Source organism: Prionailurus bengalensis, chromosome C1 (assembly GCF_016509475.1).
Source record: "Prionailurus bengalensis isolate Pbe53 chromosome C1, Fcat_Pben_1.1_paternal_pri, whole genome shotgun sequence".
NCBI lineage: Eukaryota > Metazoa > Chordata > Mammalia > Carnivora > Felidae > Prionailurus > Prionailurus bengalensis.
The window spans coordinates 189,839,348-189,864,056 of NC_057345.1; the positions used below are offsets into that span (position 1 = coordinate 189,839,348).

General features: G+C 34.5%; 1 protein-coding gene and 2 pseudogenes across 10 annotated transcripts in view; 1 reads left to right on the forward strand and 2 right to left on the reverse strand.

Annotated features, from left to right (window-relative positions):
• The window catches only part of CARF (calcium responsive transcription factor), a 100,201-nt gene that overhangs the window by 18,300 nt on the left and 57,192 nt on the right, over positions 1–24,709 (forward strand). For 7 of the 10 annotated variants that reach the window (XM_043577521.1, XM_043577523.1, XM_043577526.1 and 4 more), the window contains 8 exons: positions 215–442; positions 4,250–4,370; positions 5,372–5,501; positions 6,769–6,853; positions 11,044–11,233; positions 15,827–15,947; positions 20,110–20,253; positions 23,240–23,473. In XM_043577521.1, the coding sequence (XP_043433456.1) occupies positions 215–442; positions 4,250–4,370; positions 5,372–5,501; positions 6,769–6,853; positions 11,044–11,233; positions 15,827–15,947; positions 20,110–20,253; positions 23,240–23,473 (1,253 nt within the window). Of the gene's footprint in view, positions 1–214; positions 443–4,249; positions 4,371–4,543; positions 4,611–5,371; positions 5,502–6,768; positions 6,854–11,043; positions 11,234–15,826; positions 15,948–20,109; positions 20,254–23,239; positions 23,474–24,709 lie in introns of those variants that run through there. The other 3 variants (XM_043577527.1, XM_043577528.1, XM_043577529.1) reach the window with 2 other exon arrangements.
• Positions 9,450–9,908, reverse strand: LOC122482042 (annotated as a pseudogene).
• LOC122481665 lies at positions 18,679–20,097 on the reverse strand (annotated as a pseudogene).

Below are 24,709 nucleotides of genomic sequence, written 5' to 3' on the forward strand. Positions count from 1 at the left end.
GTTCTATTTTATTTATTTTTTTATTGTGACATTAGGGGCAACTGGCTGGCTCAGTGGGTAGAGCATGTGACTCTTGATATCAGGGTTGTGAGTTCAAGCCCTGCATTGGGTGTAGAGATTACTTAAAAATAAAATCTTTAGAAAAAAAAATTTTTTTTTAATTGTGACATTATGTTTTACAAACACCCAAGTGCTTTTTTTCTCTTTGCAAAAGCATCTAACCTGTATGGACTCCAGGGATCCTTCCTTTGGACAAAATGGTTCTCCTAGAATTTTACCCATCACCTCTCATGAAGTAGATAATTCACTCACATCACAGAATATACCAGGGACCCTGACTCAGACACAGACTCTTTCTACAGAACAATTCCATCTAGTGGACCAAAATGGGCAGCCTATTCAATATGAACTTCAGTCATTGGGGGATTCTAATGCACAAATGGTGAGTATATTTTATAAATAATAAGTTTTACCCTATTTAGCAAATGTATTAACCTTACTAATTTCTTGAAACTGGACTTACATTGCTTTGAAAATACTATTTCTGTGACATTCGTTTTTAAGTTATGTGAAGATTTTAAAAGATTTCCTTTTAGAACTACTAACAGTACATTAAAACAATACTTCCCAGCCACTATGTCTAGGCATGATGTGACTTTGAGATTAGTTGGAAATGTGTCATAACCTGTAACTAGTGCCAGAGTTTACATGTAACTTACATTTATTTTTGTATATACATTTGAATTCAAGGTTATTGCTTTATCCACATCTCAGTCACTAACTTGCATGCCATGTGCCACTGTGCTTTCTTGAAGCAAAAGAAAGCTATGGAAGTACCAATGATATACTGGCAATCAGACATACCTTGGTAATGGGCAGATATGTGTGTGTCATGTGAATAACAATGTATAAAGATGAAATTCCTGCTTTAATCTATTAGCTAAAGTATTTATGATTAAGTTTATAGTTTGAGTAGAAGAAATAAAAGATGGTTTTGATTGAAATGAGAGAATTACTGAGCAAAACTTCTCAGTTGCTCTCTGATTAATAAGAATATCCTTACATTAGTAATAATGTGAAGAATAATGTATTTCTTGTTTACCTGTATTTTTAAAATTTTCTACAATGGGTATAAATTTCATAATAAAAATTATTTTAAAAATTATAGCTTCAGTTATAAATTATACCACAGGTGAGCAACCATTTTACCTAAAATTAATCCCTGTTTTGATTCTAGTCTGGAGAATTCTAGAGTTGTTCTATTTCTATTGTATGAAGGGCTATCATTTTACACATGGTAGTTGTCTTAAACACATTAAAGTCACTTATTTGAGTCTAAAAAGTGTTAGAGTTCCCATTCTCTTTGTAATTGTATTAAACTTTCTGTACAAAATGATCTTAAAGATGATTTTACATTGTTTGGGGTAGGAGATGATAGGGGTAGGAGAGAGTTACCTGAAGCTATGAAATAGGAAACCCATAGCATGAAGCATGGAAATAAATGTAAGACACATAGAGTATAAGGAACCAAAGATTAGAAAGTGGTGATGTTTGGGGAAACTTAGTGGAGCTTTTGGGGGCTTGTTTTAAATAGATTTTAGTTTTTAGAGCAGTTTTAGGTTCAAAGAAAAACTGAGCAGAAGGTACAGTGATTTCTCATAAAGCCCCTGCCCCTACACACACATAGTCTTACGCATTTTCAACATCCCCCACCAAGTGGAGCTTTTTTAAAGAAATGACTTTTTTTATATGATTTTTTTTAAATGTAGAAGTTAATCAAGGAACTAGTAAAGCTTCTGTAGTGGGTGAATCTGTAACACATGAAGAGGCTTTAAAGTGAAGCAGGGGAAAAAAAATAAAGTGAAGTAGGGATGGTATTTTGGATTTATTAGGAATATTGTATAGTACACAAAGAACCCAGTAAATATGACTACTTATTAGCCAAGGTTTTCTGATAATATTCATGATCTGCCTCAAATAGAATGTATTGCAACAGATGACTTTTCAAAACGGTTTTGTTTTCATAGCAAAGATTAAAGATAATTGATTTTTTTTTAAATAGGAAAAGTAATATTGTCACCATTATCAAATTACATGAACTGAAATAGTTTTTTAGCTACCAAGTAGAATAAGCTAAGAGGAGGAGGAGGAGACTCTTCTCTACCATGCATAGGAAATATATTTCAAAATTAAGAAGATACTCCACAGATCATTTTTTTTTAAGTTTATTTATTTTGAGAGAGAGCAGGAGCACAGAGGAGGGGCAGAGAAAGAGAGGGAGAGAGAGAATCCCAAGCAGGTTCCATGTGGTTAGCACAGAGCCCAACATGGGGCTCAAACTCATGAACCATGAGATCATGACCTGAGCTGAGATCAAGAGTCAGACGCTTAACCAACTGAACCACCCAGGTGCCCCCCACGATTGTTTCAATTATGATATTTTCATATGATTAAATTATAAATATATGTGTTTTGTTAGGATTTAGTAATAACCACAGCACTATTCTTCTTTAAGAATAAATGAAATATTTTTCACAAATCTTTAATCTCATTTAAGGAGGAAAGTATTTATTTTTAAAATAACATATACTTTATTTTACTTTATTTTTTTTAAGTTTATTTATTTTGAGAAGGACAGAGAGAGCAAGCAGGGGAGTGGCAGAGAGAGAGGGAGAGAGGGAGAATCCCAAGCAGGCTCTGCACTGTCAGCACAGAGCCCCGTGTGGGGCTTGAATCCATGAAACTGTGAGATCAGGACCTGAGCTGAACTCAAAAGTTGGACGCTTAACCAACTGAGCCACCCAGGCTCCCCTAAGGAGAAAATAATTTAAAACCATGTTATTACTGTTGCCTTTTAAAGTCCAGCAGTGTTTTTGTATTATTTTTGCATTTTTTAAGTTGAATAACATGATCAGATAATGGGAAGCAGTAGTTGTTTGAATTTGGGTTTGAATTTCAACTTATCACTATGTAACTTTGTGTTATTTTGCATGAGTTGTGTAACCTCTTGTGACAATTTCCTCAAGTATAAAATGTATATACTTCATATACATGTGATAAGGATTAAATCTGGTAAGGCATGTAAAGTCTTGCCATTTTGTATGCTCTCAACAAATGTAAAGCAATTGTCATCATCAGACTTTACAATTGCTTTTTCATAATGAATTGGTAAAAGGTATGGCAAGATATTTTTCTCTCAAGAAACGATAAACATTAGGAGAGGGTATCAACTACTACTCTTAATTTCTGGGAAATGTTTATGATTATATTTAAAGCATTCTACCTTGTTGAAGTTTTTTTTTCCAATTTAATTTTTTCTCAAATTAAAATTTTTTCAATTGACCCTCTTGAAATTAGGACTACAGTCTCTCTCAGACATCAGCAATGTTTTCATGTTTTATATAGCAAAAAGGCAGTCTTGGAAAGTGGGTTGTAATGATTATGAAGAGTTACTTGTATTAGGGAGAACTGAGGCTAGTGGACTTTGGGTAAAAGAATAACACTATGTCAATAGAGGAGTAGTGTGTTAGGTAATAGAGTTTACACAGTGTCCCAAAAGTCTGGAAATATAGGATACACTTATTTTCAAATAATGTATTAGTTTTATGTTCAGATGATAGGCATTAAAGTGTTTTTCTTCAGCTTCAAACACCCTTTTCATTGACCTCTAAATTCGAGACAATGGATTCAATTGTTAAATTGAAGGAAAAAAGTAATCTATGATTTTTCCTATATTTTCAGACTTTTGGGGCATTCTATGGTATTCCTTATGGACCAAGATAGGATATATATAAATTCAGAGATATAAAGATAAATTCTGTTTAATTAGACATCTAACAAGGTACTGTTTTTACATGTGACAAATGATTACCACACAAATAATTCAAACACATAGGGATATAATACAGTAAGGAGAAAAAAGTAAATATATTAAGTCCAATCAGAGCCTTGTTCATATTACTAAGTAATTAGACCTCATCCAAGTGTAATAATTAAGAGCATAGGTGGTTAAGATCATAGGACATATGGCTAAATTGCCTGTTTTTAAAACTTGGCTTTACCACTTACCAGGTGTAAGACTTTGGAAAAAAATCTTTGTGTACCTCAGTGTTTTCATGTATAAAATGAGGGAAATAAATAGTAACCACCATAGAGGTAGGCATGTCTTTAATAATTTATTTAAGTAATAATTCTGTCAAATCATTGCTGGCTTATGCATTTCATTTTTTTTTTTTTTAATGCTTCCAAGATGATTGTTCCTAGCCCATCAGAAAATGGACAGGTGCTGCGTGTAATTCCATCTACCCAGACAGGAATGGCACAAGTAATTATTCCTCAGGGGCAGCTTGTGGATGTGAATAGCCCTCAGGGTAAGTAATGTTGGGATATAGGGGATTTTAGATTTAAAAAATGTACATTCCAGAAAATCACCTCATGAAAGTCAGTGCTAATTGGTCTCTTTGGGTAAGATTTTGAACTGAATAATTAGAAAAAGTTTCTTAGCCCAAATAAATTTCAAGTTCATTTTTCAACCCCTGTCTAGGTTAGCTGTCTATTTCATTTTGGAATTCTATGAAGCTGGTTGACTCTTGCTTCCTTCCAAATGACCAGTGAGCATAATAAATTCTTCTTAATTATAATAACAGTAATAATAACAGCAGCAATAACAAGAATATAATGTTAATAGCTACTGGAGAAATTTTTACTTTTGTATTTTTATCGATACTTTTGTTAGCCATGTGACTCATTACTCTTTTGTTTAACTATTCTTTTCATCCTCTTTGCTATTTCCCTCTTTGTTCCTTCAGATTCAGAAAGGAGAATCATGCTCCCCATTTTTTTTAATTCTTTACCTATTTGGTAATATCCCTGTTAGTTCTTGTCTTTTGCTTCCCTTCCTTTTCTCTTTTCTAACACCATAGCTACACTGTTTCATTGTTCATTCATAGCTAATGATTTAGAGTAGATATTTTTACCTTAGTGTTATGATTCTTTGTCTTTGTTAACAGTTAAAACTTAGAGAAAAGAAAGTTTGCAGAAAAAAAATAAACATGGCTTAGAAATGAGTTTTATATTTTCCCATTACATTATGAAACAATTAACATAACAGTTCTACTGTTTTGTTTTATATCCTAGCTGTTCAATTTAAGCTTCAAAAACTTAATTACAAAATTTCAGTAGTCAGTATTATAATTTGAAACTAAACAAGTTTATTAGAGAAATTCTCAATAAAGCGTTATAAGTTTTGTTATCTTTATCTTTAGAGCACATCTTGCCTTTCCTATTTTAAATGTATGAGTTCTAATTAGTTACCTTGTCATTGTCTTATTCAAGATATTGATGTTGCTTTGTTCTTTTTATTGCTGTTAAGATGTCTCTGAAGAGAAACCCGGTGACAGAAACTTACCAACCATAAGAGTGGATGTTCTAGCAGACAATACCAGTAATTATACCCTTCATCCACAAGCATCCCTCACATTGCCCAAAAAGACCGTGGCCAGGTGAGTCAGTGGGAGAGAGAAGTTCATCTTTTGAATTCATCATGGAGATCTTTTTTGAAATTACCACATCTAAAGCTGGCTGGCTATAGAAAAGATCAGAAATTCAGGAAATAGAATAAACATTAACCTAATTATCAAATATCTTTAATTATTTTAATGGCATCTTGGCAACAAGGAGGCTATCCTAGAAGCTATAGTGTCTGAAGTATTACCTTTCCTCAGTGACACTTGCCTGTTATCTTTTGAAGCAATCTGAAAATATCTGACACTCATAGGGTTTTTAGAATTAAAAAAAAAAAGAAAGAAAGAAATATCCATTCTAGTTCCTAAAATCATCTCTTATGCATTTAATTCCTCTGTGGTAAAGTGTTTAAATGTTTCTTATTAATATCTATTTCAGCTTTTATTTTTGCCTTAACATTGTTTATAATAATTTAGGGAAATATAGGTTTTGTATTATTTATTTTCTTTTAACTGTTTATGAAAATATTAAAAATTAACACAATGTTTATGACATTTAGTCTTAGAACTTGACATAATATCATGTTAACTCTTAAAAAATCACCTAAAGATGTTTTATTCATTTTTTTGTAAATGAAAAAAAAATTATATAATGAGAAGACAGCAAAGTAAGTGTTGAGGGAGATATATAAACCACTTAAATTTATTGGGACTACAGATATTTGGAAGAAGAAACTTAGGCCTTTGCTTTAGCAGCTAATAAGATGGTAATGTTTAAAGAAAATTAATACATCCATCACTCTATCATTATTATTACAATTTTTTAAAGATTTTATTTATGTATATATGTATGTATGTAAGCAAGCAAGCTCTACACCCAATGTGCGGCTCGAACTCATGACCCTGAGATCAAGAGTCACATGCACTACCAACTGAGCCAGCCAGGTGCTCCTACTATTACAGTTTCTTTTCTTTTCTTTCCTTTTCTTTTCTTCTTTAAGATTATTTATTTTGAGAGAGCGTGCATGAGCAGGGGAGGGGTAGAGAGAGAATCCCAAGCGGATTCATCTGTGGAGCCAGATGCAGAGCTTGAACCCATGAACTGAAATATCATGAACTGAGCAGAAATCAAGAGTCCAACACCCAACTGACTGAGTCACCCAGGCGCCCCTACAATTTCTTATTGATGACCTCAATATATTGTCTTTAACACTGGCTAAGGGGATAAAGCAGTTGAATGTCATGTGTGTTTGTGTGAATGCAACTTACAATATGTGTTTATATACATATTCCTCCCTTTTCCCAGAATGCTTGAAGAGCCCTTTCTGGCTCCTCTCCAGCCACTTTCTTCTAACACACCTATGTGGGCTTGCCGTCTTAGGAGCTGTGAGGTGAGTTAAAGATAATCCTTACCTAGATTCACTAAATTGATTGTAATGCATCCCCAACTGTCCACTTTTGAGTCCAACTAATGGAGACTATCTGTTCTGTAATTTTTGTTCATGTGTATGCTAACTCTGATCTCACCTATTCTTTTATTCCTTAGAGATTTTAAGCTCTGTTGAAACAGAGATCATACAGATCCCTTCATGCTTCACTATCATGTCTTCTCTTGCAACTCTTTTCCTTTGTCTCATGAAACTTCACTATCATGTTTCTCTACTTTTTATCTTTTGACCATTCCTTCTCTTTCTTTGCTTGCATTTATTTCTTTTCATGTTCTCAATGGAAATTCTTTAAGTTAAACTGTTTGACCTTATTTATCTACACTTTATCTTTTGAACTGCTGATCAACTTTGCTAACTTTCGACTCTCACTTCTATAAAAATGATTTCCAAATATATATCACTGGTCCTTTAATTGTTGCCTTGCTCTTGTCTCAGATCTCCAGCTACTTTCTTGTAGCTTTACTTGAATTTCACTTCGAATTCACCATATGCTAAACTTAAATTACCATATCACAACTAGCTGTACTTCCTAAATCCCTTGTCCCTGTAATGATAAATACCATTTCTTTAGACATTCCAGCACAGTATTTTAGACTAATTTCTTTCTTTCCCATATTCAAGTAATCACTTGAGTCTCACAGTTTTTCCTTTAAAACCTCTCTCTTTTTGTGAGGCAGTTGGGGCTGCCTCTTCCACAGATCTTTGTTATTTCAAACTTAATTACAGTAACAGCCTTCCCTCTAAGCTCGTTGACTCTTCCATTTCTGGTCCCCACTGTCTAGTTTTCTAAAACTACCTGGCTTTAAATATTGCTTTCATTATTTTTTCTCACTGCCCAACAGGTTCAGTGTTATTTTTTCCATATCATTTACCACTGTACATAACTTTTAAGGTTTTTCATTATCTGGTATTACCTTATCTTGTCCTATTTTATTTACTAATTTTCCTCTACCTCATCTTTTATTCTTGTTAGCCTACTCTTCCTACTTTGTACAGACACTTCAGAATCTTTCTTTAACTCTGCCTTCACTTGTCTTTATTTCCATTTCCTAATATGTTTTCTTTTCTTCTGTTTACCTTTGTAACCATTCTTCAAATCCCAGTGCAAGTTCTATATATCTTTTCTTTAAATAATCTAATGATTATTTTAGCTTTTATATATCTCTTTAAATTCTTTGGTATTTATTATCATTACCATTATTTTTTTAAAAATCTTTTTTTTAAGTTTATTTGTTTATTTTGAGAGAGAGGGCACAAACAGGGGAGGGCAGAGAGAGAGAGGGAGAGAGAGAACCCCAAGCAGGCTCTGCATAATCAGCATAGAGCCCAGTGTGGGGCTTGATCTCACAAACCGTGAGATCTTGACCTGAGCTGAAATCAGGATTGGATGCTCAACCAACTAACTGAGCCAACCAGGCATCCCAAGAAAATTACTTTTTTGTTGTTGTTGTTAACTTTTTTTAATGTTTATTTTATTTTTGAGAGAAAAAGACAGGGTGTGAGTGGGGGAGGGGCAGAGAGAGAGAAGGAGACACAGAAATCTGAAGCAGGCTCCAGACTCCAAGCTGTCAGCACAGAACCCAATGCGAGGATCGAACTCATGAACCTCAAGATCATGACCTGAGCCGAAGCCTACCACTTAACCATCCAGGCGCCCATCCCAAGGAAAAAAATTTTTTTAAATTTTCTAATGCTTATCTATTTTGACAGAGAGAGAGAGTGAACAGGGGAGGGGCAGAGAGAGAGGGAGACACAGAATCCGAAGTAGGTTCCAGGATCTGAGCTGTCAGCACAGAGCCTGACTTGGGGCTCAAGCTGACAAGCTGTGAGATCATGACCTGAGCCGAAGTTGGATGCTTAACTGATTGAGCCACCCAGGCGCCCCTGATGACGGTTTTTAAAATCATTATTATAAGCTTAACAGAATGCTACAAAAATTAAAGCATTAGCAATTATGTGGCCAAATCACCTTGTTTTACAACCATGATACATTGTGTGTGGCTTCCCTAATGTCATACATCTTGTAAGAAACTGGTTAAAACTGCCCAACAGAATGTTTTTCTTTGGGCATTTATTAGATTTCACCAAAATGTAGTAGTTGGATAAATTTCAAAACTGTATTAAACTTTTATCTCCTGATAGAGGCCTGGTTATATTCTACTAATTCTGAATTTTTCCTTTTTTTTTTTTTTTTGGCAATATTATGAACTCTGTTCATTTTATTTGTTTAAAAAATGGCATAGCTGGACTTCAAGTTTCTACTTTTATTGGTAATCAGTATTTTGGTGAAGGTATATCTAGGCTAGAAAAAAATTTATAAGTCTACACATTTTATTATTTTTAGGGGAAATTGGAGATAATGTATTGCTTGGCATCAGATTATCTCTTCTTATTATGGCCCAAAGTACATCCACAGCAGTATTGTGATAATTTCATCTTGTTAAATGTATTCCTGTAGGGTGAAATAGTTAGTCTAATACAGTAACAAGATTCCTAATCCCATATCTCTGCTCTTATTCCCTCCATTTTTTTTGTCACATTAAAACACAATTGAAGTATTTTTATTTTATGTACAATGAGTTGGCATTAAGGTAGGTTATCTTGGATATCTGCAGTTAAAGTAGGTATCTTGGATGACCCATTCAAGGAAGTTCACGTAGTCCAGCTTAATGAAGCCTGTATCCTTCACGTACTGACAGAAACACTGGCGGCACATGTTGAGGCTGTATTCACACATCAGACCATGCTGGTTTGAGCAGATGCAGCAAGAACAAGCACCCTGGCCAGGTTTCCTCAGTGGCTCCAGCAGAGCTGCTGCTGAACCAATTTGCACTCTCAGATGCAACGAGGCAAAATGTTGCTCTTGTTCCCTTTAATGAGGAAATATTCATGGAGCCAATTTCATGGAATTCATGCATTTTATGTAAGAGATCACAGTTAACAGATTTTCTCTACTGGTGTAGAAAAACCTTCTACTTCTGTTGAGGGATACTCCCATGGTTGTGAGTGGATAGTATCAATTTATTTACACGATTTACTTATACCTTCCTTGTTTTAGGAAGAATGAAGACAGCCTACAAAAATACATAAAATATATTAGCAAGGTAGAAATTAAAAGAATAAAAAACAAGAATGTAATGATAAAATGGAAGTAAGAAATGTATATCTTGGGGCACCTGGGTGGCGCAGTCGGTTAAGCGTCCGATTTCAGCCAGGTCACGATCTCGCGGTCCGTGAGTTCGAGCCCCGCGTCGGGCTCTGAGCTGATGGCTCAGAGCCTGGAGCCTGTTTCCGATTCTGTGTCTCCCTCTCTCTCTGCCCCTCCCCCGTTCATGCTCTGTCTCTCTCTGTCCCAAAAATAAATAAACGTTGAAAAAAAAAATTAAAAAAAAAAAAAGAAATGTATATCTTAATGAACTGTACATACACACATACACACACGCATACATATGTGCGCACACACACACACACACACCCTTGTCTATAAGCATCTACATTTCAGAATGGGAAAACCCAGTTAGTTACTAAATTCTGTGTCCATTAGATAAAAGTAATTAAGTTGATTTCCATAAAATAAAACCATTAACTATTTTTGGTTCTAGGTTCAGACAGGATTTTCTTTCAGAGAAGGATCTTCATAAAAAGAATCTTGATATAATGAGCAAATTCTTTGATGTCATTTCAATATGGGAGATACATCACAATTTTCATAGATTTTCAAAAATATTTGTGTCATGTCAAGATTAATTTCAATAAAAGAAACTCCACAGGGAGCCAGTACTTCATGGCTAGTTTGTGTTGATCTGGTTGGATCTAAGGGTAAAATTTAAATATATGGAAGAATGGATACATAATGTATTCTTCAAGCTGTCCTCCCTGTTATTTCTCTCAAACAAGATTTTGATACTATGGTATGACCATGAGTTTGAAATAATCTCTAACAAATACTTGGAGAATATTTACTTGAAATCAGATCAGATACACTGGTTGTAATACACCATTGATCTGACAGGAGAATGACATTCTGTTTTAAAAACTGATGAGTTTTTTATCTTGGAAAATCACTTCATTAAATTTTTGGTACAGTGAAACATTTGCTAATAATTTTGTTATTTAATTTCTATAATATGCAGAAAATTGGAGATTCTTACCGTGGCTACTGTGTAAGTGAGACTGAATTAGAAAGTGTCCTAACATTTCACAAGCAGCAAACTCAGAGTGTTTGGGGGACCCGCCAATCTCCAAGTCCAGCCAAGCCAGCTACACGCTTGATGTGGAAATCTCAATATGTTCCATATGATGGAATCCCATTTGTCAATGCAGGTACTTTTTAAAAGAAAATTTTTTTAAAGGTTCACCACACCCATGATACACTGTGAAAATGTGGTTTTCCTAAAAGTTTTCTACCAAATTTTTCACTTTGGTGGATGACAGCTGAATGTTAATTGATGAAAATGCATATTAAACTAAAAATAAAACAAATATAACCAATTATTTTTATTATAAAATTGTATTATGTTAGAATAAATAATGCTTTCTTTAGATGTGTTGATAAATAGAAAATAAAAACATTAACATAGCAATTTTATGATTTTAAAAATGTGTATCTGTTGAATTTTTTTTTTATGAAATTCAGATAGTCTCTTCTTTCTCTTGATTTGTCTTGTGGGACAAATATGTGTTCATTTTATGTAACTCTGGACTTACTACATAGAATTTGTATGCGATCTGGAGTTACTAAACAGAATTCTAAGACTAGGATACTCAAACATCAGATGTGTTACATATGGTATTCTCAAATACCAGGCTAGTGTGTATTAAAGTGGTAGAGTTTTGGTTTTTTTTTTTTAAGATTTTTAAGTCATCTTTACACCCAACATAGGGCTCGAACTTACAACCCCGAGATTAAAAGTCACATGCTCTACGAACTGAGCCAGCCAGGTACCCCTGAAGTGGTAGGGTTTCAAACAATTCCCAGAGATTTATCCTAGGACTAGTCAGACTCCCAAGAACATAAAAATAAGTGATTTATTTCAGGACTATGGGAATACTGAGTCAGCTGGAGGAGTTGCAGTCTTATCCTGGACCTCTGAGGGTAAAAAAAAGATACTTAGAAGAAGATGAGATAAATGTAACCTCTTCTGCCCAGGTTTCATCACTATCTTCTAAAAGAAAGGCAACATTTCCCCCCTCCCTAGATCTTATCCCCATGTTAACTCTCCACAGGCAACCACCACATAAATTTGGTATGTATCTTTCCAGTCTATATTTGTATACTTTGCCATACATGTATGTCTTTATTATAATACATTGTTTTGAATACTTTTAAATATTCATAAATAGTAAACTACAGACATTCTTATGTAAATTTTCACTCACACTTATTTCTTTTTTTTCCACCCTTATTTCTTGAAATCTGTACATATTGATACTTACAGACCTTAATTTAACTAATATATAACATTCCAGCATATCACCAGTAATATAAAAAATAATGCCACTAATGATCATTTAAGATGTTTCTAACCTTTCAATATTACAAAGAATGCTGTAGTCAAATCTTGACAGTGTACATTTTCTGTTGAGAAGATGGAAACAAGATAATGGTGTATGCTTTAAAGTGGAGATGCTGAGTTGTAAAATATGCCCTTTACAAGATTATTTCAAGTTGTTCTCTAAAGTGGCTGTACAGGTCCAAGTCTCCTCTCTAAAATTTTTTGGCCACATGTATTTCAGAATTTTTGGAATGTAGCATGATACTATTACAGAATAGTCCTAGCAAGTATTCTGTAGACACTATCACATAATCAAACACAGTAATACTTTATGGATAGTCACACTAGGAAGGATAAACAAAAGAACATAAATAGCCTTGTAAAATTCAGGTCAGGTTTTGTAGTCAAATGAGTTCCAAAAAATTTGTTTTCTGAACTTTTTCTATTTCAGAATTGTACATGAGGGAATGACGACCTGTACCAATTTTTACTTGTTTCAACAATGTATGAAAATTTCCCTTTCCTTCATTCACTTTATGACTTAGCATTGTGGACTTTAAAAATCTTTATATATTCTGGAAATTTTCTCATATATATACACACATATATATATATATATAGATATATATATGTATAGAAAGATATATATAACATATATAACAATATATGAAATCCCATGATTCCATGTATTCATCATCTAGCTTCAACAACACTTAGCATACGGTCAATCTTGTCTCATTTATATCCCTCTTCTTCATTCCTACCTCCAAGATGATTTTCCAGCAAATTCCAGATATCCCATTGTTTTATGTGTAATTACTAAAGTATATATTATATGCTAAAGTATATATCTCTAAAAGATAAGGACTCTTTATACACATGCATATGTTAAGTGAAGTTACATTATTAACACTTTAAAAGAATTAACTAATTTCTTAGTGTCATAGAATGTCCAAAGTTCACATTTCTTTACTTATCTAAGAATTCTTTTTCTGTAGGTTTGTTCAAATTCACTTCCAGAGTTCACAGATCACATTTGTGTTAATTTATCTCTTAAATTTTTCATCTAAAAATTTATTTTCTCTTTTCCCCCAGGTAGTTTGTCCTGTAGAGTTTGTCATATTCTGAGTTTTGCTGATCCCATCTCTGTGATGTAGTTTAGCATGTTTTTTTTTTTAAATCTCCTCTATTTCCAGTGAACTATTAGATCTAGAGGCTTGATTAAATGAGGATTTAATCTCCATTAAAGTATTGTACAAAAACACTTCATAGGTGTGCTGTGTACTTCTTATTGCTACCTATGTGCAACACCTTTTTGTGATGTTAAGATTGATCAGTGGGTTCAGTTATTTTAGAGTATCGTTAAAAATTTTTTTTGCCAATCCAAAGAGTGTGAGATGGTATTTTACTATTGCTTTAATTTGCATTTCCATATTTAGTAATAAAGTTGAACATCTTTTTATTTGTTCATTTAATATCTTATTTTTTCTTTCTGAATTACCTATTAATAGTCTGCCCATTATTCTGTTTGGTTCTTTATTTTTATTTTTTAAAAATTTTTTAGTATTTATTATTGACAGAGAGAGAGAGACAGAGAGACAGAGCATGAGTTGGGGAGGGCAGAGAGAGAGGGAGACACAGAATCTGAAACAGGCTCTAGGCTCTGAGCTGTCAGCACAGAGCCCGACGTCGGGCTCAAACTCACTGACAGCAAGATCATGAGCTGAGCCGAAGTCGGACGCTCAACCGACTGAGCCACCCAGGTGCCCCTGGTTCTTTAGTTTTAAAGCTTATTTGTAGTTCTTTATATTCTGCATATTCTTTGTTATATGTGTTGTAAAATACTGTTTTTTAAACTTTTTTACCTTTATGGTGTCTTTTAAATTAAAAAATTTTAATTTTTAATTCATGTCACCTTTTTCAACACTTTTATTTATGACTGGTGTTTTTTATTTTAAATTTGAAAAGTTTGCTGTGCTCTGCTATATTCTACATGGAACTGGATATTTGACTTAAAGTCATAAACTTTATAGTTTTCACATCCACTTATTTGTATTCTTTTGCTATGTAACAAATTACCCAAAACCTGATGGCTGAAAACAACAAACATTTATCTCATTGTTCCTCTGGGTCAGGAATCCAGGAGCTGCTTAGCAAGGTAGTTCTGCCTCAGGTTCTGTCACAAGACTGCTTGCTATTAAGGTGTTGGTTGGAGCTACAGTCATCTCACCACTTGGCTGGGGCAGAATGTGCTTTCAAGCTCACTCATGTGGCTTATTCCTTGCCACATGGGTGTCTCCACAGAGCTGCCTCACCACAGACAGCTGATTTCGCCCAGAGAGAGCAATCCAAGCAAGAGCAAGAGAGAACCCAGGATGGAAGTCACAGTCTTTTTATAACCTAGTATCAAAAATAGCATCTTGTCACTTCTGCCATGTTCATTAGAAGTAAGTTAATAAGTCTAGCCCATGCTCAAGGGGAGGGAATTACACAAGGACATGAGTACTAGGAAAATAGGGATCACTGGGGGCCATATTATAGGCTGGTTATTACATAATTGTAGTCCCCCCTTATCCGCAGTTTCACTTTCCAAGGTTTCAGTTGCCTGTTCTCAACCTCAGTCTGGAAGCAGATGATCCTCCTGACATTTTGTCAGAAGGTCAGTAGTAGCCTAATGCTACATCACAATGCCTACGTCATTCACCTCACTTCATCTCATCACATAGGCATTTTATCATCTCACATCATCACAAGAAGAAGAAGGGTGAGTACAGTACAATAAATTATTTTGAGAGAGAAACCCCATTCATGTAACTTTTATGACAGTATATTGTTATAATTGTTCTATTTTATTAGTTATTGTAATCTGTTACTGTGCCTTAGGTTATTAATTAAACTTTATCATAGGCATATATGTATAGGAAAAAGCATAGTTTATATAGGGTTTAGTACTGTCCATCATTTCAGGCATTCACTGTGGGTCTTGGAACATATCCCCCGCAGATAAGGGGGGACTACTGTATTCTAATAGTACAAATAGAAATAAGGAAATAAATAGTTATAAAATGAAATAAAACTTTAAATGACAATATTTACTAACAAATGTACCTTTTACTAATTTCTACTTATAAGGTGGCAAATTTTATTATTAAAAATTATATGTATGTAAATATCAGTTAACATTCAGTAAATGTGGTATTATCAAATTTCTTTACCATAATGTACATTTGGTAAATATTACAATAAACTCTTAAATTTATATGTTTATACATCTTAGTAAGACTTACTGATGTTTTCTTTCCTTAAAGTTGCATAATCGAAAGTGTAAATTTTGACATTGCCACCACTAAGTTATTTTTATTCTAGTGTCCAGAACAGATGGATACTTCAATTAATATCAATAGTTGGTTTTGGCCTACAGGGAGTAGAGCCGTGGTAATGGAGTGTCAATATGGGCCAAGGAGAAAAGGTTTCCAGTTAAAAAAAATCAGTGAACAGGAAAGCAGGTCTTGTCAGCTCTACAAAGCCACTTGTCCAGCCCGGTAAGCTTTATTTTTTTTTTATTTCCTTTTTTTAAATATTTCATTTTTAATAGCTAATAGACACATGTCTATTAAGTTTAAACAGTGCCAAAAAGTACACAGTGAAACCTAAGTTTCCTTTTATCCTTAACCCTATGTCTCTTTTTAAGGCAACAACTCTTAACAGTTTCTTGTGTAACCCTCCAAAGATATTCTGTGTATATGCATACATATATATCCTCCTTTACACTCAAAAATGTTGAAATCTCAGTAAAACTTATAATATTTTCTTTCCTTAAAGTTAGGTAGTTGTATACATTCTTTCCTTCTGTGAATTCACATTGCTTTATTTCCATTCTGAATATCTATTATGGTTATTTACTGCACAACTGTTTTGCCTCATACTAGTGTGGATGCAATGACATATACTACTCTATGCTTTGTTTTTGTTATTTCATTCCCAGTGTGTCTCAAAGCTGCCTCCATATTTGTACATAAAAACGAACTGATTCCTTCCTTTTATTTATTTATTTTAAATTTTTTTATGGTTTTTTTTAATTTTTTTTAACGTTTATTTATTTTTGAGACAGAGAGAGACAGAGCATGAACGGGGGAGGGGCAGAGAGAGAGGGAGACACAGAATCGGAAGCAGGCTCCAGGCTCTGAGCCATCAGCCCAGAGCCCGCCGCAGAGCTCAAACTCAGGGACCGTGAGATCGTGACCTGAGCTGAAGTTGGACGCTCAACCGACTGAGCCACCCAGGCGCCCCATTGTTTATTTATTTTTGAGACACAGACAGAGCATGAACGGGGGAGGGTCAGAGAGAGAGGGAGACACAGAATCCGAAGCAGGCTCCAGGCTCTGAGCTGTCTGCACAGAGCCCGACGTGGGGCTTGAACTCACGGACCGTGAGATCATGACCTGAGCCGAAGTCGGACACTTAACCGACTGAGCCACCCAGGCACCCCATTATTTATTTATTTTAAAAATTGAAATACAACTGACAGATACCATTATGTTAGTTTCATGATTCTTTCAGTAGCCATACAATATTACATTTATGGATGAATTGTCATTTACAAAATTAGTCCTCTGATGATGGACATGTAAGCTCTGAAAAGTATTCTTTATTATTGTATATAAAACTGCAGTATAACATTATGCCTGTTTGTATACTTGTGCAAGAATACCAGTAGAATAAATTTCTTGAAATGAAATTGCTAGAGCAAAGGTTATATTCTTTTAAATGTTGACAGGTATTGTAAAGAAAGTTGTTCTTTAGAGAAATTTTACGAATTACATTCATACCAACAATGTACAAAATCAACACAGTACGTTTTAAATAGAATAGAACTACAGACTGGCCATTGCTCTGGGTGAGAGTGAAAAATTTGAAGCAATAAAAGGTTTTTATTATGTTCTTTTCTAATATTTCTTTTTCAGACATTGAAATTTTTAAATTATCAAATAAATAAAATTTAAAAAGATAACATATAAAGGCAGGGTTTAGTTGATCTTTGGAACATTTTATTTCATTATCACATGTCATACACAAACCTCTGCATTCTCAAGAAATTTTTAAAGCCAGTTCAGAAGACTTTTCATATTTAATCTGATAATGTTAACTTTAGGCAATATTTAAACCTGACTGTGAAACAAAACTTTCAACTGCTTTTAAATACAAGCAACATAAAATCTCAGGTATAACTTAAGAGAAAATCTCTGTGTATAAAGAAATAATTTTATTCTCTGTTATTCTACAAGTACTTTTTCAGTATCTACTCCATGCTCAGCAATACATTGGGAAGGAAGGAGACTGAAAGAGTCTTAAGATTTTGCTTACTCTTGGGAAACTTAAAATATTGTGGGGGTACCTCAGGAAACAGAAAACTGTGGGAGGGGCACACGGGTGGCTCGGTTAAGTGTCCGACTTCGGCTCAGGTCACTATTTCATGAGTTCGAGCCCCACATCGGGCTCTATGCTAACAGCTCAGAGCCTGGAGCCAGCTTCATATTGTGTCTCCCCCTCTCTCTGCCCCTCCCCCACTCACACTCTGTCCCTCTCTCTCAAAATTAAATAAACATTAAAACAAACAAACAAACAAAAAACTATTGGAGAACATAATAGTAGTACCAAATGTGTCAATTAGCTAACTCATCAGAGAAGAAATATATTCATGCAAACTCATTAGCAGGAAAAGTACAAATTAACCTGGATGCTGAAGTTTAGATTGAATTTGGGTAGGTAGAGAATTAGAAGATAATTGTTTGTAGACCAGGAGCATTCTATAAATAAAGATATGGTGTGATTGTATTTTTGGTATCAGAGAAGGAACATTGAAATGATAAACTTCACAGAAAAAGCAATTTTATGTTTGAAGTACTTGAAAGTAAGATTAGGTGAATAAGGTAGAGTCATATGGAATGCCTTGAATGCTGCCAAGACATATGTACTTGATTAAAGAGCAGATAAATTCTTCAAGAGAGAACTACAAATGTGAGCAATTATTGTAGCATTGATATATCAAGTGGGTTTAAGGAACAAGGCCCAGAGGACCAGAAGGAGGCTATTAAAATAATCCAGGCATGAGTTTTTGTTTTATTTTTATGCTTAAGATCTATTTATTATTTATTTTTACAAATAGCAAAGTCCCTCCATTTTTTCTAGCTTAATATACATGGATATAAAAAGCTATTGATTTTACCCTGCCTCCCACCCTGACAGAATGGGGTAAGAGGAGGTTGTGAGCTCAGAGCAGCCTCTTGATGCCAAGGTGGTTCCTTTTTACCTCAGACTTGAACTCTGGTGCTCTAATCAGTTAGACTTTTGCTGATTTCTTTTCAGTTTAAGAAAATCTATGAGTTTGTGAGCATTCTCCCCAGTGTTCGGGTCTACAAAGTCCTTGGGAAGTTGGTTACTCAGATAGGGACTGGGTTGAACTGTTACTTCACTATTTGTGCAGCTGAAAGCTGGAGAATTCTGCTCCAGGGCATCTCTTTCACTAAAATCACCTTTTAAGTTTCTCCCAGATATCAACTCCTCCCAAGTACACAGCAGTGAATCAGTTAACTTCACCAAATGGATTAAAATCAATCAGCTACACCTTCCCACTGCTGTTTCTAGATACATCCAACACAAAGTCTTCACTTAAGAATTTATACTGTGTTTCTTGGAAAACTCTTGTATGCACCTGCAAATCTTTTCCTTTTGTTTAGAAATATGATCATAGTATTGTGTATAGTCCCTTTGAAAAATACCAGTAAGCTTGTTTTCCTTAACAAAACATCAGAACTCAGCCCCAGAAATTAATTCACACCATTGTTGAAGAACAAGTTCATATTCTGTACGAGGATCTGGAGAATCATCAGTGCAATGAATAAATGGTTGAGTGAAGTCAAGAATGATGAAATCAGAACTCTTGAACAATGGAAAGTTGTCACTGAATGTTTTACATTTCAGAGAACTGTTCATTGCTATCCAGTTTGCATCCCTTGGAGCACTCTAGTTAAGCCTAGGAAATACACTGCCTCCACCCCCACCTCACCCTCACCCCACCCCCACCCCTCACCCTGGGGAATCCATAGCTTCATGGACTTTAGTGGTAAACTTGGGAAATTCTGGTGCCATAAGCATAGCCATGTTCTCATCATCCAACCACTACATTTCTTCTGCCTCGTCATCACTGGCTGAGAATGTGTTGGCGGATCTTCTCTTCCTGAAACCACCAGAGTTCCATCATGGAGTAAATAATCCTTCACATTCTGAGGAAGTGGAAGAAGACACACTTGATGGTAAGGCTTCAGAACAGTGGATACCACGTGGAGAAATGCCCCGTATTCATCCTCCAGCTGCTGCTGCCGCCACCTCCCCCACCTCTCCCAGCACCCTCCTGGAACTCCCAGGCAGGAGTTTTTTATGGCTTTCAGAAGAATTGAGAAGAGGGAAATCCAGAAACAAAATTACTATCCATAAATATTCAGATACTTTTATTGACATCATGAGTATTGTTCATTTGCTAAGTATTATGCACTGAAATATGGCTTATTTTTCAACATAATCCTCTGAATGCTTTCTAATTTAATTTAATTTTTTAAAAGTTTAATACTTAAACTTTTGCTTGATAAGTTAGATTTTCTTAAGATTATAATATAATGAAACAAATTCTTCTTTTTTTATAAAAAGGATTTACATTAAAAAGGTACAGAAGTTTCCTGAATATAGAGTTCCTACAGACCCCAAAATTGACAAGAAAATAATCCGAATGGAGCAGGAAAAAGCCTTTAACATGCTAAAGAAGAATTTGGTAGATGCTGGTGGTGTTCTTAGGTATGACATTTATATCATTTTTTTTTATTTTTACAAATTAGCTCCATTTACAAGATTTTTTTGCTGTAAGAGAAACTATAATTATGTTTTCTAATTATTTCATTAAGAAAAGGTTTTTATAGGGGGCATGTCTCACTAGTGATTTCCTAGGTATTAAAGCAGTTTGTTGCTGTATAAGCCATTGAGTTTATCAGCCAAATGTTTGGATAATGCTGACCAAAGAATTGCATATACCATATGGAAGTTTTTCCCCAAAATGACAAATACAGGTTTAATAACACATATCATTATGTATTTCACACTTTGTTTCTGACACTTCATTGGAACCGGACTTGCAGTCACCTGTATGTATTTTTTTTTACCCATCTTTGATTATCTATGACAGCCAGAAATTAATTCTAAGCCCTACATATAATTCTATTTTGTACTTTTTGGGCTTCAGGTTTTATATAAGAAGAAATATTAGCCTTCCTTCTTTCCTTCATATGCAGTCTAGGTGAAGAATTTACAGTAATGCAATGGGATTAAATATACGGAATATAGTTTTTGTGTGAACTTTAGAAAAACTTTCAGATGTATAGAAAATGAGTAGTCAATAATTAGATCATCCAGGCTAGAGAACATTGCATGTAATTTTTAAGTAGGCTCTATTTCATGCAATATCAATCATTGCAAGCACTTTGTACAAAAGTATCAATTAAAACAGTATCCTACCAGATCATTTCATTTTCCTAGCATCTGTTTTTTGGGCACTGCACTGCTGTATGAAAGATCTGTATCCATCTTCTAGTTAATTCTCTTGCTCATTGGGGCAATTGGAGATGGGGTGCTGTTAGAGGCAGTTTATTGAGTTCCTGTCCGAGAAGATTCTCTCACATAACTCAATAGGCACTGAATTATAGCCACTCTTTGTTTAGACAGATTATAGGTGGAACACAGAAGTTATAATCTGGGGACAAAATAGGAAAATGGGAAAATACACAATTTAAAAGATGATGACTTTAGGGGTGCCTGGCTGCTCTGTCAGTTGAGTGTCTGACTTTGGCTCAGGTTATGATCTCACAGTTTGTGGGTTTGAGTCCACATGGGGCTCTCTGCTGTCAGCAAAGAACTCACTTTGGATCCTCTGTCCCCCTCTGTCTTTGCCCCTCCCTCACTTGTTCTCTTTTTCTCAAAATAAATACATACACTTTTAAATGCACAAATAAATAAAAGATGATGACTTTAAAAGTCTTGTTATTTTGAGGTAAAATTTACTTAACATGAAAATTTTTTTATCATGTTTCAGAGCTGGCTTTTTTTTTTAATTTATTTTTTAAATTTACATCCAGGTTAGTTAGCATATAGTGCAACAATGATTTCAGGAGTAGATTCCTTAATGTCCCTTACCTATTTAGCCCATCCCCACTCCTACAACCCCTCCAGTAACCCTCTGTTCTCCATATTTAAGAGTCTCTTACATTTTGTCCCCCTCCCTGTTTTTATATTATTTTTGCTTCCCTTCCCTTAGTTCATCTGTTTTGTATCTTAAAGTCCTCTTATGAGTGAAGTCATGTATTTGTCTTTCTCTGACTAATTTCGCTTAGCATAATGCCCTCCAGTTCCATCCAGTAGTTGCAATTGGCAAGATTTCATTCTTTTTGATTGCTGAGTAATACTCCATTGTATATATATATACCACATCTTCTTTATCCATCCATGGACATTTGGGCTCTTTCCATACTTTGGCTACTGATAGCGCTGCTATAAACACTGGGGTGCATGTGTCCCTTCGAAACAGCATACTGGTATCCCTTGGATAAATACCTAGTAGTAGAATTGCTGAGTTATAGGGTATTTCTATTTTTAATTTTTTGAGGAAACTCCATACTGTTTTCTAGACTGGCCGCACCAGTTTGCATTCCCACCAGCAGTGCAAAAGAGATCCTCTTCTTCCACATCCTCACCAACATCTCTTGTTGCCTGAGCGGTTAATGTTAGCCATTGTGGTTTTGAGTTGTATTTCCCTGATGACGAGTGATGTTGAGCATTTTTTCATGTGTCAGTTGGCTATCTGATGTCTTCTTTGGAGAAGTATCTATCCATGTCTTTTGCCCATTTCTTCACTGGATTGTTTTTTGGGTGTTGAATTTGATAGGTTCTTTATAGATTTTGGATACTAACCCTTTATCTGATATGTCGTTTGCAAATATCTTCTCCCATTCCATCAGTTGCCTTTTAGTTTTGTTGTTTCCTTTGCTGTGCAGAAGCTTTTTATCTTGATGAGGTCCCAGCAGTTCATTTTTGCTTTTTCCCTTGCCTTTGGAGACATGTCAAGTAAGATGTTGCTGTAGCTGAGGTCAAAGAAGTTGCTGCCTCTTTTCTCCTTTAACGTTTTGATGATTTCCTGTCTAACATTTAGGCCTTTCATCCATTTTGAATTTATTTTTGTGTATGGTGTATGAAAGCTGTCCAGTTTCATTCTTCTACATGTCGCTGTCCAGTTTTCCCAGCATCACTTGCTAAAGAGACTATCTTTATTCCATTGGATATTCTTTCCTGCTTTGTCAAAGATTAGTTGGCCATACGTTTGTGGGTCCATTTCTGGGTTCTCTATTCTGTTCCATCTGAGTGTCTGTTTTTGTGCCAGTACCATACTGTCTTGATGATTACAGCTTTGTAATACAGCTTGAATTCTGGAACATGAAATTTAAAATATGATTTTCATATATATTTAACTCCTATACCCCTCCTTTACTTTAGGGCCAGAGTAAAAGTCTATAAAGGTTCATAAAGATTTTTATTTGAGTATAGAACCAACTTAGAACAAGCAGAGGACATTTTAAGATTTATTTATTAGTTTTAAATTGCTAATTATATTCATTTAATATGATATCATATAATCTTTTCTTAAAAGGCTATTCTTTTTCTTGATGAGGTTTAACATAAGTAACTATGATCCGTGCCTTTGTTTAATAGCATAATTTTAAATATTTCCACTTCTCAGATGGTATGTACAGTTACCTACAAAGCAAGCTCATCAGTATCATGAGTTAGAAACTTCCTGCCTTGCTTTGTCACCTTCCCCTTTTCCTGTGCCTTCTCTTGAAGAAGAGGAAACTGCAATTAGGGATGAAAATTGCGCATTACCCTCACGTCTACATCCTCAAGTAGCACATAAGATTCAAGAATTAGTGTCACAAGGAATAGAACAAGTGTATGCAGTAAGGAAACAGCTAAGGTATGGTAAAAACAAATTGTTCTTTTACATTTTTCATTTTTGTTTGTTGGTTTAAATAATACACTTACCAGGGTGCCTGGGTGGCTCAGTTCGTTAAGTGTCCAACTCTTGATTTCAGCTCAGGTCATGATCTCACAGTCATGGGATTGAGCCCTGCATTGGTCTCTGCATTGAGTGTGGAGCATGCTTAGGATTCTCTCTCCCTCTCTCTCTCTGTCCCTCTCCCACATACATGCATGCATGCTTTCTCTCTCTCTCAAAATAAATAAACATTAAAAATAAAAAAATAATAACACTTTTATTATCATAGACATTTTCCAGTATGTATGCTATCAGAGTAGATAAGGATTATAATTTATTAATTTATTAAAATAATCTTATTATGAACTGATTATTTTGTAGCAGATCTTTGGCAAGCCATGAGTAATGATTCAAATTACTCATTTAAAATATTCCATAATCAGATTTAACAAATTGGACTATTTCTGAATGATATATAAATTGAATTATATAATAAATACCTTTAAAAAAAAACCTTTGTAGAACCAAAGATTTTAAAACCTAGGCCAAGATACTTATTTAAGCTATTTGAAATGCAATTAAATGTATTACAACAAAAGAACATGGATAGTTCTTTTTTTTTTTTACTAGAAAGCATTTTATTAACGGAAGTTATAAAGCAATATTCATTTAAGTACATAGATCTTTGTATGATTAAATTATATGTAGCACTCTGGTCCAATGTCATTGATACTCAAGATACAATAATTATTATGTGGCGCTTACTATGTATGTAACAGATATTGTATGCACTTTATATGCACGATCTCATTTATTCCTGCAACTTTATAAAGTTGATATATTTACCTCCATTCTTCACATGAGAAAATGGACACTATGAGTGGTTAAATAACTGGCTTAAGAGGTAGAGGCAGAACTGAAATCTAGATCTAATTCTATAGCCTGTGCCCTTTACCATGATTTCTGATATTTATTCCTGGCCTTATTCCTACTAGTTATAGTGTAGTTATAACTAGTTACAGTAGTCTGATCTGAACAACACAGTGAGTATTTCCTAGGATTATTTCTTAATTAATATATGATTTTTCCTATTTAACAACTTTCTTCGACATTTATATTCATTTTCATTGGGGCATTGTTAGAACAGACCCCAAATTTGGTAAAACCATACATTATTTACTAAACTTGAATCTTAAGAACAGAGGTATAATACAG